Here is a 13268-nt window from a genome sequence, read left to right as displayed (position 1 = left end):
ATTTTTCAACCATGAGTCCAAGTGCGTCGCGGGTTATTCCTTCCAATTCATTCTCAAATTCTGTCGTGTTAAAATACTTTGATCAAAAAGTCTTTTGCCTCGCGACTTTCATTTTCCTTCTCATCTTGAAATTAAGTATGTTACATGTGTAATAAACACTCGTATTTTAGTCGCACGTGAGGTTTCCGAGAAAGTTGTCAAATAATAGTATGAAAAATTATTTTCTTAAACGTTGGTGGGGCACTGAAAAGTTTATTGGCAGACAAATTAGCAAACTTAATAGATTTGACGGTATGTTGGAGTTTTTTAGCCAACGTGCGTTAAATTCAGCATAAAGCTGATATCTCACTACAGAGGCTAAAAAAGTCCAACATGCCGTCTTACGACCCGTGCGTTCACCGCAACCATTTTGTGTGATAGATTATTAGAGGTAAAACAAAAGAAGGTTTTCGCTCATTTGTTCATTTTTCATTTACATACATTAAAATGCGTACAGATGTTTTTTCATAAAAAAAGGTAACTGAATAACAGTTAAAAGAAAACAGCTACTTTTGAAAATATAATGTACTTATAGGATCTTTTAAAATTAGAATGTAAAATAGGCCTTTGGGCAAAACTCTATCAAGGTTTGGTTTCCACCCTGTTAAACTAAATAAATAAATGGTTAAAGTTAAAAAAAAAAACTGAATAACAGACGTACAAGTTATTGTTCAAAAAAATGCTCGCATGTATGACAAAAAGAGGCGTCACGGTGTTACTGAAAATCCGCACGTTAACAAGCGGATGTCGCAGCAACAATACACAACAAAAAAACACACTTTGTTTTAAAAATTATTCAATAAATTCTTTCAGACAAGAGAAGTGAAATCTTCTCCCGTCACAAATTCTTTCGGAATAATAAACAGCCTTCGAAGTGAGAGGTCTAATCTCATACCTGAACTCTTAAGCAACATAGTTTGCCTATCACTCGTTTAGTAGGAGTTTTATGCGAGTCAGCGCAATAAACATTTCATGCTCTTAAAAAAGACAGAGTTTGAGGGATCCCCTACTTCTTATTTACTTCTTCCCTTTATCTTTCTCCTCCGTCTTTTGCCTTTCTCTCTCTTTCATCACTTTTTCTAAATCCGCTTTCGCAATGGCTCCCTTCCTTTTTATTTCCTCCTTCTCTTTGGCCTTCCTAATCTCCCTCTCTTTGGCCCACTCTTTTTCCTGTTCCGCGTGCATCTCCCTGAAATCGAGTATGCACTTATGTCCAACTAATCCTTTGGGAGACAATGTATTCTCCAGTGCTTCTTTGAACTTTTCGAACGGGACAAACTTGTGCGCAGGAGCGTGAAGGAATCCTTTGGCAGATAGCTCGAAAAGTTCGTTCATCATGGATTCCTTCTTGTCCTTGTTCCTGTAGTCTTCGTTCCATCGTTTCAGCCAGAAGCCTTTGAACGTGAGGTCGTCGAATATGAAGGATGTGGTCGGTGCCGTGATCGGTTTGTAAGACATGCCCCCGTAAGTTACCACCGTAGCGCCAGGGGCCATGAACTTCAGCATACGGGTCAGTAATGGTCCACCCACACAATTCAAAGCCAATTTCGGTCGAGTGAAAAAGAAGTCTTTTTCATCTAATGCACTGTAACAACACAAAGTGAAATGCACCAAGTTCAGAGGAAAATAATGAAAGATTTTGGTCAATTCCAGAAACGCTGCATCTGCACCCCTGATTTTCCTGTGCATATTTTCGGGACTTATACTCCTTTTTGCTAAATAGGATTCGAATATATTGGAAACTGTGTCCGTACGGCATTATACAGCATACAAATTACCTCAAATTTAAAATAGAACGTAGTCCAAAAGTTTTGAGCTGCAAACAACCATTTTATGGAAAAAAGAGAACATAATGGTTTAGGCCTCGTGGTTGGATGAAACATCCATTCTTAATTGGTTACTGCTGGTACTCAATTTATTGGAACTCAACTAAAGTTGTGCCGCAACAAGTTAAAGGAATTTGACTCATGGAGATTTTGTTTTCTGGGTAACCCCCCCCCCCCCCCCAAGGGAAGTGGGAGGTAGCGGTACACCATTTTGTTTTTACATGTTAAACATAATTGTTGTACTGATTACGGTAGCACTAGGGGCCCTGGGGTTGCAGGAATTCTCACGTAAATTTTACTAAATTTTTAGTTTTGGAACTTTTTGGGAAAAAAAAACAAATTTTTCTTTTTAAATAGAAAAGATATATTGTGAAGTGTAAAAAAAAAATTACAAACACCAGGAAATAGCCTAGAATTAGCAACTCACAATTACAGTTTGAACCTGACGGGATTATTCAGGACTTGAAAAGTTTTAAAACAGGCAATTGATACAGAATTTTAAAACTTCATTCCCCCCCCCCCAATCATTCTACTTTCTCAGAATAGCAATCCGGCCATACTTAGGTATAGCTGCAGTCTCAGTTGATTTCTTATCACGAACAGTCAGATAAACTAAATAGAAAGGTACTCAATTTTGAGATAAAGTCATAAGAGGATCATTGGCCCTCATGTTGATAACAGCGGAGAAACTTGTTTTGAGATTAAACGGCCAGCATTCTGTGCTTTAGTGCAAGTTCCATGAGACTACCTCAATTATTTCTGTAACACACTCTTAAGTTGAAATCGGAAATGTACCTACTCATGTCTTAGTCTTGTTATTTTTAATACACCATGTGACTAACATTAAAGGAATATGTAGTAGCTCGTATTTTCGTTGATTGAAATGTAAAACAAAAATAAGAAGTTCCTGCTGCTGTGCAATCAGTTACAAGTGGTGGAAAAATTTCAGATAATCTCAGTCAATGCGTATTTTTGTGACAGGGGCGGACACTGATGTTAGTAAGACAACTATCTGTAGCTGGTTTTGCCTTCATTCTGGCTACTCATACTTCAAACCTATTCAAACTGAAAGTGTGCAAGGAACGGACAGCAATCAAGTGAGTAATTTGACAAACACGCCAATATACAAGGAAGCTTTCATGTTCAAAGAATTATTATCACCTCATGTAGTTGCGAATCTAGAGAACAGTGATATAGACATTGGTCAAATTGACTTGCCGAAAAAAGAAAAGATAATTATAGAGGGTGCAGGAGGCATCTTGGTACCAATTAACAAAAGTACATTAATGGTGGATTTAATAAAATTACTTGGATTTGCAACAAAATTGGTTGCGAGAAGTACACTTGGTACCATTAATCACACTCTACTGTATAGAGGCCCATAGAGGAAGCGATATCTCTATCTTGGGAGTAATTCTTAATGGACCAGAAAACGAAGAGAATCTTCAGGCGATAGAATTTTACGGAGGAGGAAACCTAACCTAACCCAACAGTGCATCAAGTAAAGCAAGTTGATAGAGACATTGTTGAAAGTGCCTTTGTCAAAGCACCTGCGAGTAATACTTGCAATGAAAAAAGATGAATCTAGCAGAGCGAGATAGAAAAATCCTGTGGCACCCATTTACTCAAGAGAAAACAGCTCCGATACCTATTGCTGTCAAGAGAGCTGAGGGGTCATATATTTATGATGTGGATGATAAGGCATACTTAGATTTAATTTCCAGCTGGTGGGTGAATTTGCACGGCCATGCTCATCCTAAAATAGCAGGAGCAATATATGAACAAAGTCTGCGTTTAGAACATGTCATTTTTGCAGGATTCACCCATGAGCCAGCAGTGACGCTTTGTGAAAAATTGAAAGCATTGCTCCCACAAAAGTTGAGTAAATTTTTCTTCTCCGATAACGGTTCTACAGCTGTTGAAGTAGCGTTGAAAATGTCCTATCAGTACTGGTGGAATAAAGATGAAAGAGATAAAACTGTTTTCCTCAGTTTTGAAGGAGCATATCATGGAGACACATTTGGAGCAATGAGTGTAGGAGTCACGTCTGGATTTCATGACCCTTTCTCCAGATTATTCTTCTCTGTTCTTACAATACCTTTTCCGGAAACTTGGATTGGCGATGACCAAGTGGAAAATAAAGAAAATCATGCACTCCAGATTTTAGAGCGTCACTTGCAAGCTGATGCTCATAAAATTGCTGCACTGATTTTGGAACCATTGGTCCAAGGGGCAAGTGGTATGAGGATGTGTCGTCCAGAATTTGTTTCCAGAGCTGTTAATCTTGCGCGCCAGTATGGCATTTTGATTATATTTGATGAAATCATGACAGGATTCGGTCGTACAGGATCCTATTTTGCTTTAGAGCAGGTGAACTTTGTTCCTGATTTTATTTGTGTATCCAAAGGGTTGACAGGAGGATTCTTACCATTAGCAATTACCGCCACTACTGACCGGATCTATGACGCATTTCTAAGTGAACATTTTACTAAAGCGTTTGCTCATGGCCACTCTTATACCGCTAATCCTCTAGGCTGTGCTGCAGGGATTGCATCTCTGGAATTGTTGACGCAACCTGACGTAATGGCTAAGTTGAACAGAATTCACTTGACTCATAAAAAAGAGCTGGAAAAACTTTCTGCAGCCTTTACTGATATTCATCGTACACGAGTCACCGGAACAATTGCTGCCTTTGATATTCCCTATGCTCAGTTGCTCAAGCCAAAATTTTTAGAGAAAGGACTTTTGCTCAGACCTTTGGGAAATACGATTTACCTCCTTCCGCCATACTGTATCAGTGATTCAGAACTTGAAGGAGCTTACAAAACCGTAGCAGAAATTATCAAATCTTTAGGAGATAACTTTGGTCAAGGTGTGAATTGAAATATGATTAATCTGGAATGGGAATATTTACTTACTTCCTTGACCCTAGCCTGGAACCCAGAAGTAACCCTGAGCTTTTTTAGTTCCATTGTTGTTTGGGAGTAACTGCGTACATGCGTGGATGTAAGTTGAATGAATGTTCATCTCACTGGTTGCACTTATACTTGGCATTTTTCTATTGTACTTTTTAAGTGCTAAAAAAATATTTAACATTTTCAACGAGTCACGAAGTAAGAGATACAGAGTGAATTTGAACACTTGTATTTATTTGCTATCTTCTCTCTGCTTCTCTGCTTGTTTATCTTCTCTGTCTGTCATTCTTGTATCACAATTGAATCAATATAATATTTTTTATATAATATTCTCTATGCAGATTTTTTAACTATGTTATACTTGTTAGTCCCGTATCAGAAAAAAATATATAAAAAATACTGTGGAGACAGAATTTTCAGATGAAGCAATAAAAAAATTTGCATTCTTCATTAGAGATCGCATGTTTCTTACTTGAATTCCTCCTCGGTGTAGACATAGTTGGCGCCTAAATCAATGAGCTGCTTTTTGAGCTCCTCCACATTGGGTCGATTCCGGACGATGTTGATAGAAACGAGGCCCCAAAGTTTGCAAAGTTGAATTATATTCTGGCCGCATGCGCTGTTGGCTCCGTTTTGAATTACATTGGTACCAGGGCCCAGCTCAACAAAATCCGTTAGCATTCGGTGGGCGGTGACCGTGTTAATGACCAAACCGGCTGCAATCTCTATTGGCACTCTTTTCGGCACCTGTCCAGGGGAAAGAAAAGTACGGTTAGTCTGCACCGGAAAACGTGTAAAAATTTGATCTTTTTTCTACACTGAAAAAAATGGTATACTGTTTTAGCACCTAGGATGTCAAAAATGTGTCTTGTGATCCTAAGATGCTGCCTTGATTGCCCACGCAATTGAATTTGCATTCGTAGGATCAGGGCCGGATTTACCTACTTGCCGCCCATGGGCCGCCTGTATTTTTCCGCCCCCTTCTCATTTGTTCTGATTTTGAAACATTCATAGATCGTATTCGACAGTGGTTCGATGTATCGTTTAGTTCAAAACAATATAATATAACCTCAAACGAAAATTTTAGGATTTAATTTGGAAAAGCTGAAAATGAAAAAATTCTAACAATTTCACTTTCCATTGCCATTTGGTACTCGAGAGAATAAAAATTCGATCACATAAGACCCGTTACCTCAGATTTCTAAATTGACTTTTGAGGCTGTGGTTACATATTGAACCAATCGATATAATCTCACTGTGTGATCTGTCGAATACGATCTATAAAACCATCAAGTGAACGTGCCGGTGGGGGAGGGGTGTATGAGACGCGTTTACTCGTGTTGGGCACATTTTTTGTGAAAGCCCTGTCAACACTAACAAAAGTTCAGTTCTGTAAACTCATCCCTGTTTGGACAAGGCCTTCCATTTATAAAAAACGAACAAAAAAATTATGAAAGAACAAACATAAACGTGGTTAAAAATTTTAACTTCCACCGCCGCGCCGACCGCACTGTGTTGGCGCAATGCGCGAAGTATTCATGCAGTCTTTAGGCGCTATGCGTTTCACGTCGACCGCTGCTGACCACGCTGTTTGGCGCAATGCGTGAAGTATTCATGCAATCTTGTAGGCGCTATGCGTTGCGACCGCATGTATTGACGCAATGCGTGAAGTATTCATGCAGTCTTGTAGGCGCTATGCGTTTCAAGCCGACTGCTGCTGACCGCAGTGTATTTGACGCAATGCGTGAAGTATTCATGCAGTCTTGTAGGCGCTATGCGTTTCATGCCGACCGCCGCGACGCGCCGCTCCGTTCCAGGTCAAATTGCGTGTTTGGTTTCTCTCTTAACTCGACTAATTAAAGGTGTTGTCTCTTGTATCACCGAAAGACGACAAAATGAGAAATTACTATACTTTTACTCTCAGGAAATGAAAGATTTTGTCGCCTTTTCTCGTTTGTAATTTATTTTCTGAATCCGATTTTTTCTCTCTTTTTGATACTTACATTCAATGCCTATGCCTATTCAATGCCTCAATCCCTATGCCTTTTACCTCAAGACTAATTAGTAGCTTGGGTCCTTGACATTCTTGTAAGGGGCCGAGCAGAATTGTGGGGGACCCCCCCCCCCCCCGCCCCCTATTTCCGCCCATGCCTCTGCTACTCGCGGTCTAGTTGACACCATAATTCTTAACAAGAACCCTATTTTGCCCCAAATATACAATCACCATGCTCATACATGCATATACATGCACCATGATCGAGATCTTGATGACTGAGTGGAATGTACCTTGATGACATCATTAGCTTCGAATAGGGCAAGAGAGGACCAAGAGCCAATCGGCTCACCGCTAAGGATGACGCGGTCGCCTTCGCCCAATCGGGTGACATTGAAGCCGGTCTTGAAGATCTCACCGACACCCTCCATCCCCGGGGTGGCTGGCAGCTTCGGCTTTACCGGTACTTCCCTTGAATCATGTTTATGTCGGCCGGGTTCACCGGCGCCAGCAGCATCTTCACCAGCACCTGCCATCAACACACCGTTTCTTCACTTTTCGGTTTGTCTCGTAACCGGAGTTCTTCCCACAGAGAAAAGACAGGCGATGATCACCACACTGGAAAAAAAAGACATTGTACATATCTAGAGTCCAGACTCTTAAAAACATCGACAAGAAAAAGTACTCTTGATTCAATCAAAATCTAGCTTAAATTAAGAACCAAGTCTCTTAATCTGAGCGGATTTCGTTTTGATTCAAGCAAAAATCCGATTGAATCAAAAGTATTTTTTCTCGTCAATGTTTTCAAGAGTCTGGACTCTAGATCCAATGTGTTTTTTTTTCCAGTGCACTTTTATAGAAAATGATGCCCACTGAAAGTGCATTTCGACAGTGTAAGTCGGTGATCACATGACTCGGTTTGCGACGTCGCAGACTTCCTGTTATACTTCATTTTTTAAACGGGGAACTACTCAACGGCAATTCTTTACAGCTGCCGTGATTTTTCTTCTCTGTGCTAAAGAAATTCTGCAAAAACTTCAAGGAATGATGTCAATTTGTTCTCCTTTAAGAAAATAACGTAGATGCGGGGATTTTTAGACACCGCAAATGAGATATGTGATTGTGGACTTACGCCGTCGATTTACGTCAGTAAACGCATTAAAAACTAACAGTTTGATATGTATGGAAAATTAAGCACTTGAACCGGTTCGCCCAGAAAATTCTACGGTGTTCCTAATTCGGGTACTGAGTACCATATTTTACGGCTAGGGCTAAAATGTTCGGCAGTTTTATTTATGTGACGTATTCTTGTTAATTCAAAAAGTCGTACCATCAATGACTCACGGAACGAGTTATCCAGGGGTTAGGCTAAAATGTCAAAGAAAATCGGCAAAGCCAGCGTGTATGAAGGCTATTTCAATTGTAATCTTCCGTTGCATTTCTAAGGCGCAATTATACAACTATTTGAACTCTCCGGAATGCATGAGGTATCACGGCGCATTTGAAGGCGTTTTCAAAACAGCCAATTCCGATACCCGCATTATCGTTTTGCATAGTTCATATTATTTTGTTTTCATTTCTAACCACTTGTTTATTTTTAATCCTCGTATAAAAACCACCCATTTGCTAAATACAATTCTAGCCGGAGCGCACTTCAGCTATGCATTCACCACTGCTAAAATGTCAAAAGAAATCGACAAAGCCAGCGTGTATGAAGGCTATTTCAATTGTAATCTTCCGTCACATTTCTAAGGCGCAATGATACAACTATTTGAACTCTCCGGAATGCGTGAGGTATCACGCCGCATTCGAAGGCGTTTTCATAACAGCCAAGTTCCGATACCCGGATTATCGTTTTGCATAGTTCATATTATTTTGTTATATTCTGTACCACTTATTTATTTTTAATCCTCGTATAAAAACCATCCATTTGCTAAATACAATTCTAGCTGGAGCGCACTTCAGCTATGCATTCACCACTGCTAAAATGTCAAAGGAAATCGACAAAGCCAGCGTGCATGAAGAATATTTCAATATAAATTTTCCGTCTTATTCTCACGGCGCAATGATACAACTATTTGAACTCTCCGGAATGCGTGAGGTATCACGGCGCATTTGAAGGCATTTTAAAAACAGCCAAGTTCCGATATCCAGATAATCGTTTTGCATAGTTCCCCGGTTGAGGGGGGAGCCCACGAACCTTCTTAGAGGGGCCCCCGAACGACAGAAGGGGCCCCCACATTTAGGTTGCCTCCTAACTTTTCGATTACCGGACTGGTAATCGACTGGTAATGGACGGACTGTCCATGGGGGTTACGACTCGTTTCACCACTAGTTTTTGTTCCTTTAGCTACCCTCCAGTTTTGAATTCGGTAATACTGTAATGCACTTAATTATCAACTCCGAACGCCCCTCCACCCCCCTCTCGTCGAACAAGCAAACATCTGCCATGAATATTGACGGTCATTTGCGAAATTTACTAACTATTGAAATATTGGAATCATCATTTCAGTGTTTCTTTCATTATCATGTTCCACAAAGACACTATAATTTTAAGTAAATTTTGAGACAATGAGTAAGTTCATGGGCAAGCTATAGACAGATACACCAGAAATGACAAAAATTATGAAAAACTATTAAAACTCACTTCCAGATAAATAATTTAGTAAGAGTAATAGTATTTTATTTTATGTTATGTGCAAGTGAGTTTTAATAGTTTTTAATAATTTTAGTCGTTTCAGCATTTGTTGCAGTTCATTCTACGTGTTTATTGAACGAATTTACCTCATTACCGTAAGGCTCTTTCACATCGCAATCCTCTAGGTGAACAACATTCAACGGGTCACCGAACTCTTTAAAAACGAGCTTTTTGCACTTGAAACTTTGCATCTGTGCTTGATATTCTTTAAAAGCTTCCTCCGGATCCATTTTTGAGAAACGTCTGACAAGTTGATAGGACACTAAATGTGATGAAAATGAAAAAGAAACACGGATCGGCAGCCTTTAAATGAAGCATTGAATGTGATCAAAACGATTTATTTTGGTCCGATAAGATTACACAGTTGCTGTTGCCACAGGCTCCACATTGATAACTAATGAGTGACGATGAGCCTAGCCGGCAGTGGCGTGGCGTGAATTGCGATGTATCGATTGTTCTGCCATTTAAACTTATGGTAGAGAATCGATTATTAAGGTGTTCGCTGCGAACACCCAGTTTATCGATCCTTTTCCATAGGTTTAAATGAGATAACAATCGATGTATCGCAAAGCACGCCACGCCTCTACCAGCCGGTTCAACCAAGGTTAATCAAGCTCGTCAAACATTTAATAATCAGGCAGTTCATGAAGTAACTCACGATTATGTGAGGTTTTTGAAAGCACAGAGCCGTATGTAAATTACGTCACAGTTTAGAATAGGGATTGAAATACGAGCCTTCAAGAAAGATGGGCTCTCTGGTACTTTTTGCTGGCAAATCAAGCTAAAAATTTGCAAGTGGCAATAAGTGTGTTTTATATTAAAAAATAATTATCAGAAATTAAAAAATAAGTTAGCTACAGGCAAATAAATGGGAAAAAAGGCTCGGGTTAGTTCATTTTATTTCAGTTAGAGCTATAAGGCTATAAGGCTTTCATAGAATGCATTCCCTAACTTTAATCAAGCTAAAAACACAAGAATTATTAAAGCAACACGAATTGGTTGAGTCATTAATGGATGCTTTCATTAATGTATGCGTGAGCCTCTTGGCAGAAATTTCGCACTTAAGGTTCGCCTTCAGTTCGCTGCATAGGCAACAACACATCGGAGAGCGCGAATTGTTATGCCAATTCGAAAAGGACACTTGTATCTCGCTTTGAATGCATTGCTCTGACATGCCTGTAAGTTTTCCATTCCCTCAGCATTTTCTTAGGAAATTGCAGTTGATTTATGTTGTTATAATTTTCGAATAAAACCCACAACTATTAAAATAAAAAGAGTTCATCGTTCGTGCTTGAACTACCAAATTGGAAATTTAAGAATCGGTTTCTGTTCTTTTTTCCTCGTCCAGATGAATCTTTTGTTTAAACTCCATGTTAGAAAGCGGGCTGTAGTAATAATCAGTAACTTTTTATACCACAATCCAATTTCCCGTTTTGTATGTCATGCTCATGGAGCATTCGGATAAGGTGTAAGTGCTTTCATTCGCATTACACTTCTTTTCTAACTTAAGTGTCAATCTAAATTACTGAAACATGCAAAATCAAAATCTGAAAAGTAAGTATATTCTATCATGAATGACGAATCTTTAAATTTCACACGGGTAGTTTTTTCTTCGTTTTTATTTCAAGTCCTACATCCAGGGCCGGATTCACCTACTTGCCGCCCATGGGCCGCCTGTATTTTGCCGCCCCCTTCTCATTCGTTTTGAAACATCAATAAAAACTATCAAGTGAACGTGCCAGAGGAGGAGGGGTGCATAAGACGCGTTTACTCGCGTTGGACACGTTTTTTGCTACTTGGCAAAAGTTCACGGAACTTTGCGCGAAAGTTAAGTTCCGTAAACTTGTCTCTGTGTGGAAACGGCCTTCCATTATTTATAAGAAATGAACGGAAAAATTATGAGAGAGCAAACATAAATGTGGTTTAATCAATTGAACTTCCGCCACAGCGCCGCCGCTGCACTGTGTTTGGCGCAATGCGTGCAGTATTCCTACGGTCTTGTAGGCGCTTCGCGTTTCACGCCGACTGGTCAGTGCTGAACGCAGTGAACGCACAGTGTTTGGCGTAATGCGTGAAGTATTCCTACGGTCTTGTAGGCGCTATGCGTTTCACGCCGACCGGTCGGTGCTGAACGCGCGCAGTGAGCGCTCTGTCTTTGACGCAATGTGTGAAGTATACATGCAGTCTTGTAGGCGTCAATATGTGTTACAAGCCGACCTCCGGCCGCACCGCGCCGCACACTGGCGGGTAGTCACGCTTTTGCGGCAATAATTCCAAATTGTTGAAATGCCTAACACATGGCTAGTAGTAGTTTGGTATGATCACTTGATTATCGGAAATCATTATTAAAGTTGTAAACACCAACCTCCCCCCCCCCTTCACAACTTTTGAGCAACTCGCACATGAAATGGACTGCAATAAGTAAATGATGTCGAAACTGTCCTGACTAATACTGTTAAAAATGTGTATAGGAACGAGAATAAGTAACTCATTGCCAAATTACAATTTTTTAAAACCATAAATTGTATAGGCATTGGAAGTGAGCCACTTTTTAGATTTTAACTCGAAGTATTTTCTTATTCACTGGAAAAAAAAGTCGCTTGGATCTAGAGTCCAGACTCTTGAAAACAATGACAAGAAAAAATCAATTTTTGCTTGGATCAAAAAGAAATCCGCTTAAATCAAGAGGATTGGTTCTCGATTGAAGCAAAAATCCGATTGAATCATGAGTATTTTTTCTTGTCATTGTTTTCAAGAGTCTGAACTCTAGATCCAAGCGACTTTTTTTTCCAGTGTTCGATGCACTTGCTTCCATTTGCTTTTAAAGTGAGGAACAAATCGTTTTTTCAATTCTGCAATAACAAGCTTTTTATGTCTGTCACTTAAATTCTTGTGTTTGCTTTCAATAAACTTTACCACGTTATATTCTGCAAATAAAGCATTGCATAGATCCGCGTGCAATCGACGCTTCTTTCGAAGGCATAAATCGCCGACTAAATACCCGGTTTCTTGACCCATGACATGCCCATCACTAGGAGAAGTCATTGTTTTAAAAGGTTTTTTGATTCCGTATCGTGTCCATATTCCTTAGATTAGGTCAAAAATGAGATAAAATGTCATCGCTGAAAGAGTCGTATCAGAGCGACGCGACGTGCTGCAGTGCGACGCGCTGAATTTCTCATCTCCCAACTCGCACCTACGCTCACTAAAACCTCTCTAGCGCTCAAACCTGCAGCTATCTGCAAAATCTTTTTTCACCATTCACTCTTCAGACCTATGAGCCTATATAAGTCTCAAAGTGGAGCTCAGTGGAGCTTTTTTTAAAATGAAATCTAAAACAAACAAAACTCAACATTTTCTCCACCTATGTTCAAGTGTCAATATTGGCACGAATAAGAGATTTTTATGAGCATGTTAATATATGATTTTGTAGCTTAGACTACGCACTTACAGAGTATAATGTCGGTTTTTGAAAAAAAAAATCTTGCTATTGACTTATAGGCGATGACCACTTTAGCACCAAAAGTAGCTATTTTCTTCGATGCCCGACAAGGGTCTGTTTGAAAATCTTTGAGGGAGGAATAAATAAAATTGATGCTACAACTTGATAGTCTGTAGCATAAGCTACAAAATCATCCAGATACTTTTGCTTTCTGGGTTGGAAAAAAATTTGTCCACCTCCTGAATTTTTTCCGCCCACCCGCCAGTGTGCGCCGGGGGCTTCTCCTTTTCATCTCAAGTCCTCGTCATCATTGCTCTTTGCACCGCGCCGTGCCGTTCCAGGCCAAACTGCGTGT

General features: G+C 39.7%; 2 protein-coding genes across 3 annotated transcripts; one reads left to right on the top strand and one right to left on the bottom strand.

Moving 5' to 3' along the window:
• Nucleotides 1-236: 236 nt before the first annotated feature.
• Nucleotides 237-9853, bottom strand: LOC109036659 (enoyl-[acyl-carrier-protein] reductase, mitochondrial). 2 transcript variants are annotated; one of them, XM_019051008.2, is made up of 4 exons: nucleotides 9566-9853; nucleotides 7067-7302; nucleotides 5253-5527; nucleotides 237-1624 (listed from the first exon to the last, which is right to left on the bottom strand). In XM_019051008.2, exons 1-4 carry the CDS (start codon nucleotides 9699-9701, stop codon nucleotides 1057-1059), a joined length of 1215 nt encoding a protein of 404 aa, XP_018906553.2. In that variant the 5' UTR covers nucleotides 9702-9853; the 3' UTR covers nucleotides 237-1056. The 2 variants fall into 2 exon arrangements, with proteins under 2 accessions (XP_018906553.2, XP_018906552.2); XM_019051007.2 differs by having other exon boundaries at nucleotides 9558-9769.
• LOC109036658 (adenosylmethionine-8-amino-7-oxononanoate aminotransferase) lies at nucleotides 2412-5109 on the top strand. Its single transcript, XM_019051006.2, has one exon. It carries the CDS (start codon nucleotides 3444-3446, stop codon nucleotides 4746-4748), a length of 1305 nt encoding a protein of 434 aa, XP_018906551.2. The 5' UTR covers nucleotides 2412-3443; the 3' UTR covers nucleotides 4749-5109.
• Nucleotides 9854-13268: the final 3415 nt, after the last annotated feature.

Source organism: Bemisia tabaci, chromosome 1 (assembly GCF_918797505.1).
Source record: "Bemisia tabaci chromosome 1, PGI_BMITA_v3".
NCBI lineage: Eukaryota > Metazoa > Arthropoda > Insecta > Hemiptera > Aleyrodidae > Bemisia > Bemisia tabaci.
The sequence above is the reverse complement of the archived record's forward strand: the minus strand, read 5'-3'. Positions and strand labels throughout refer to the sequence as shown.

What these genes read in the sequence shown, in the direction of transcription:
- LOC109036659 (XM_019051008.2), bottom strand. Translation starts at nt 9,701, where the DNA reads ATGGATCCGGAGGAAGCTTTTAAAGAATATCAAGCACAGATGCAAAGT. An exon ending in CGATGTGAAAGAGCCTTACG is followed by an intron (nt 7,303 to 9,565) that starts GTAATGAGGTAA and finishes TGTTGATGGCAG; the next exon opens with GTGCTGGTGAAGATGCTGCT. An exon ending in TACACCGAGGAGGAATTCAA is followed by an intron (nt 1,625 to 5,252) that starts GTAAGAAACATG and finishes GTGTTGTTACAG; the next exon opens with TGCATTAGATGAAAAAGACT.
- LOC109036658 (XM_019051006.2), top strand. Translation starts at nt 3,444, where the DNA reads ATGAATCTAGCAGAGCGAGATAGAAAAATCCTGTGGCACCCATTTACT.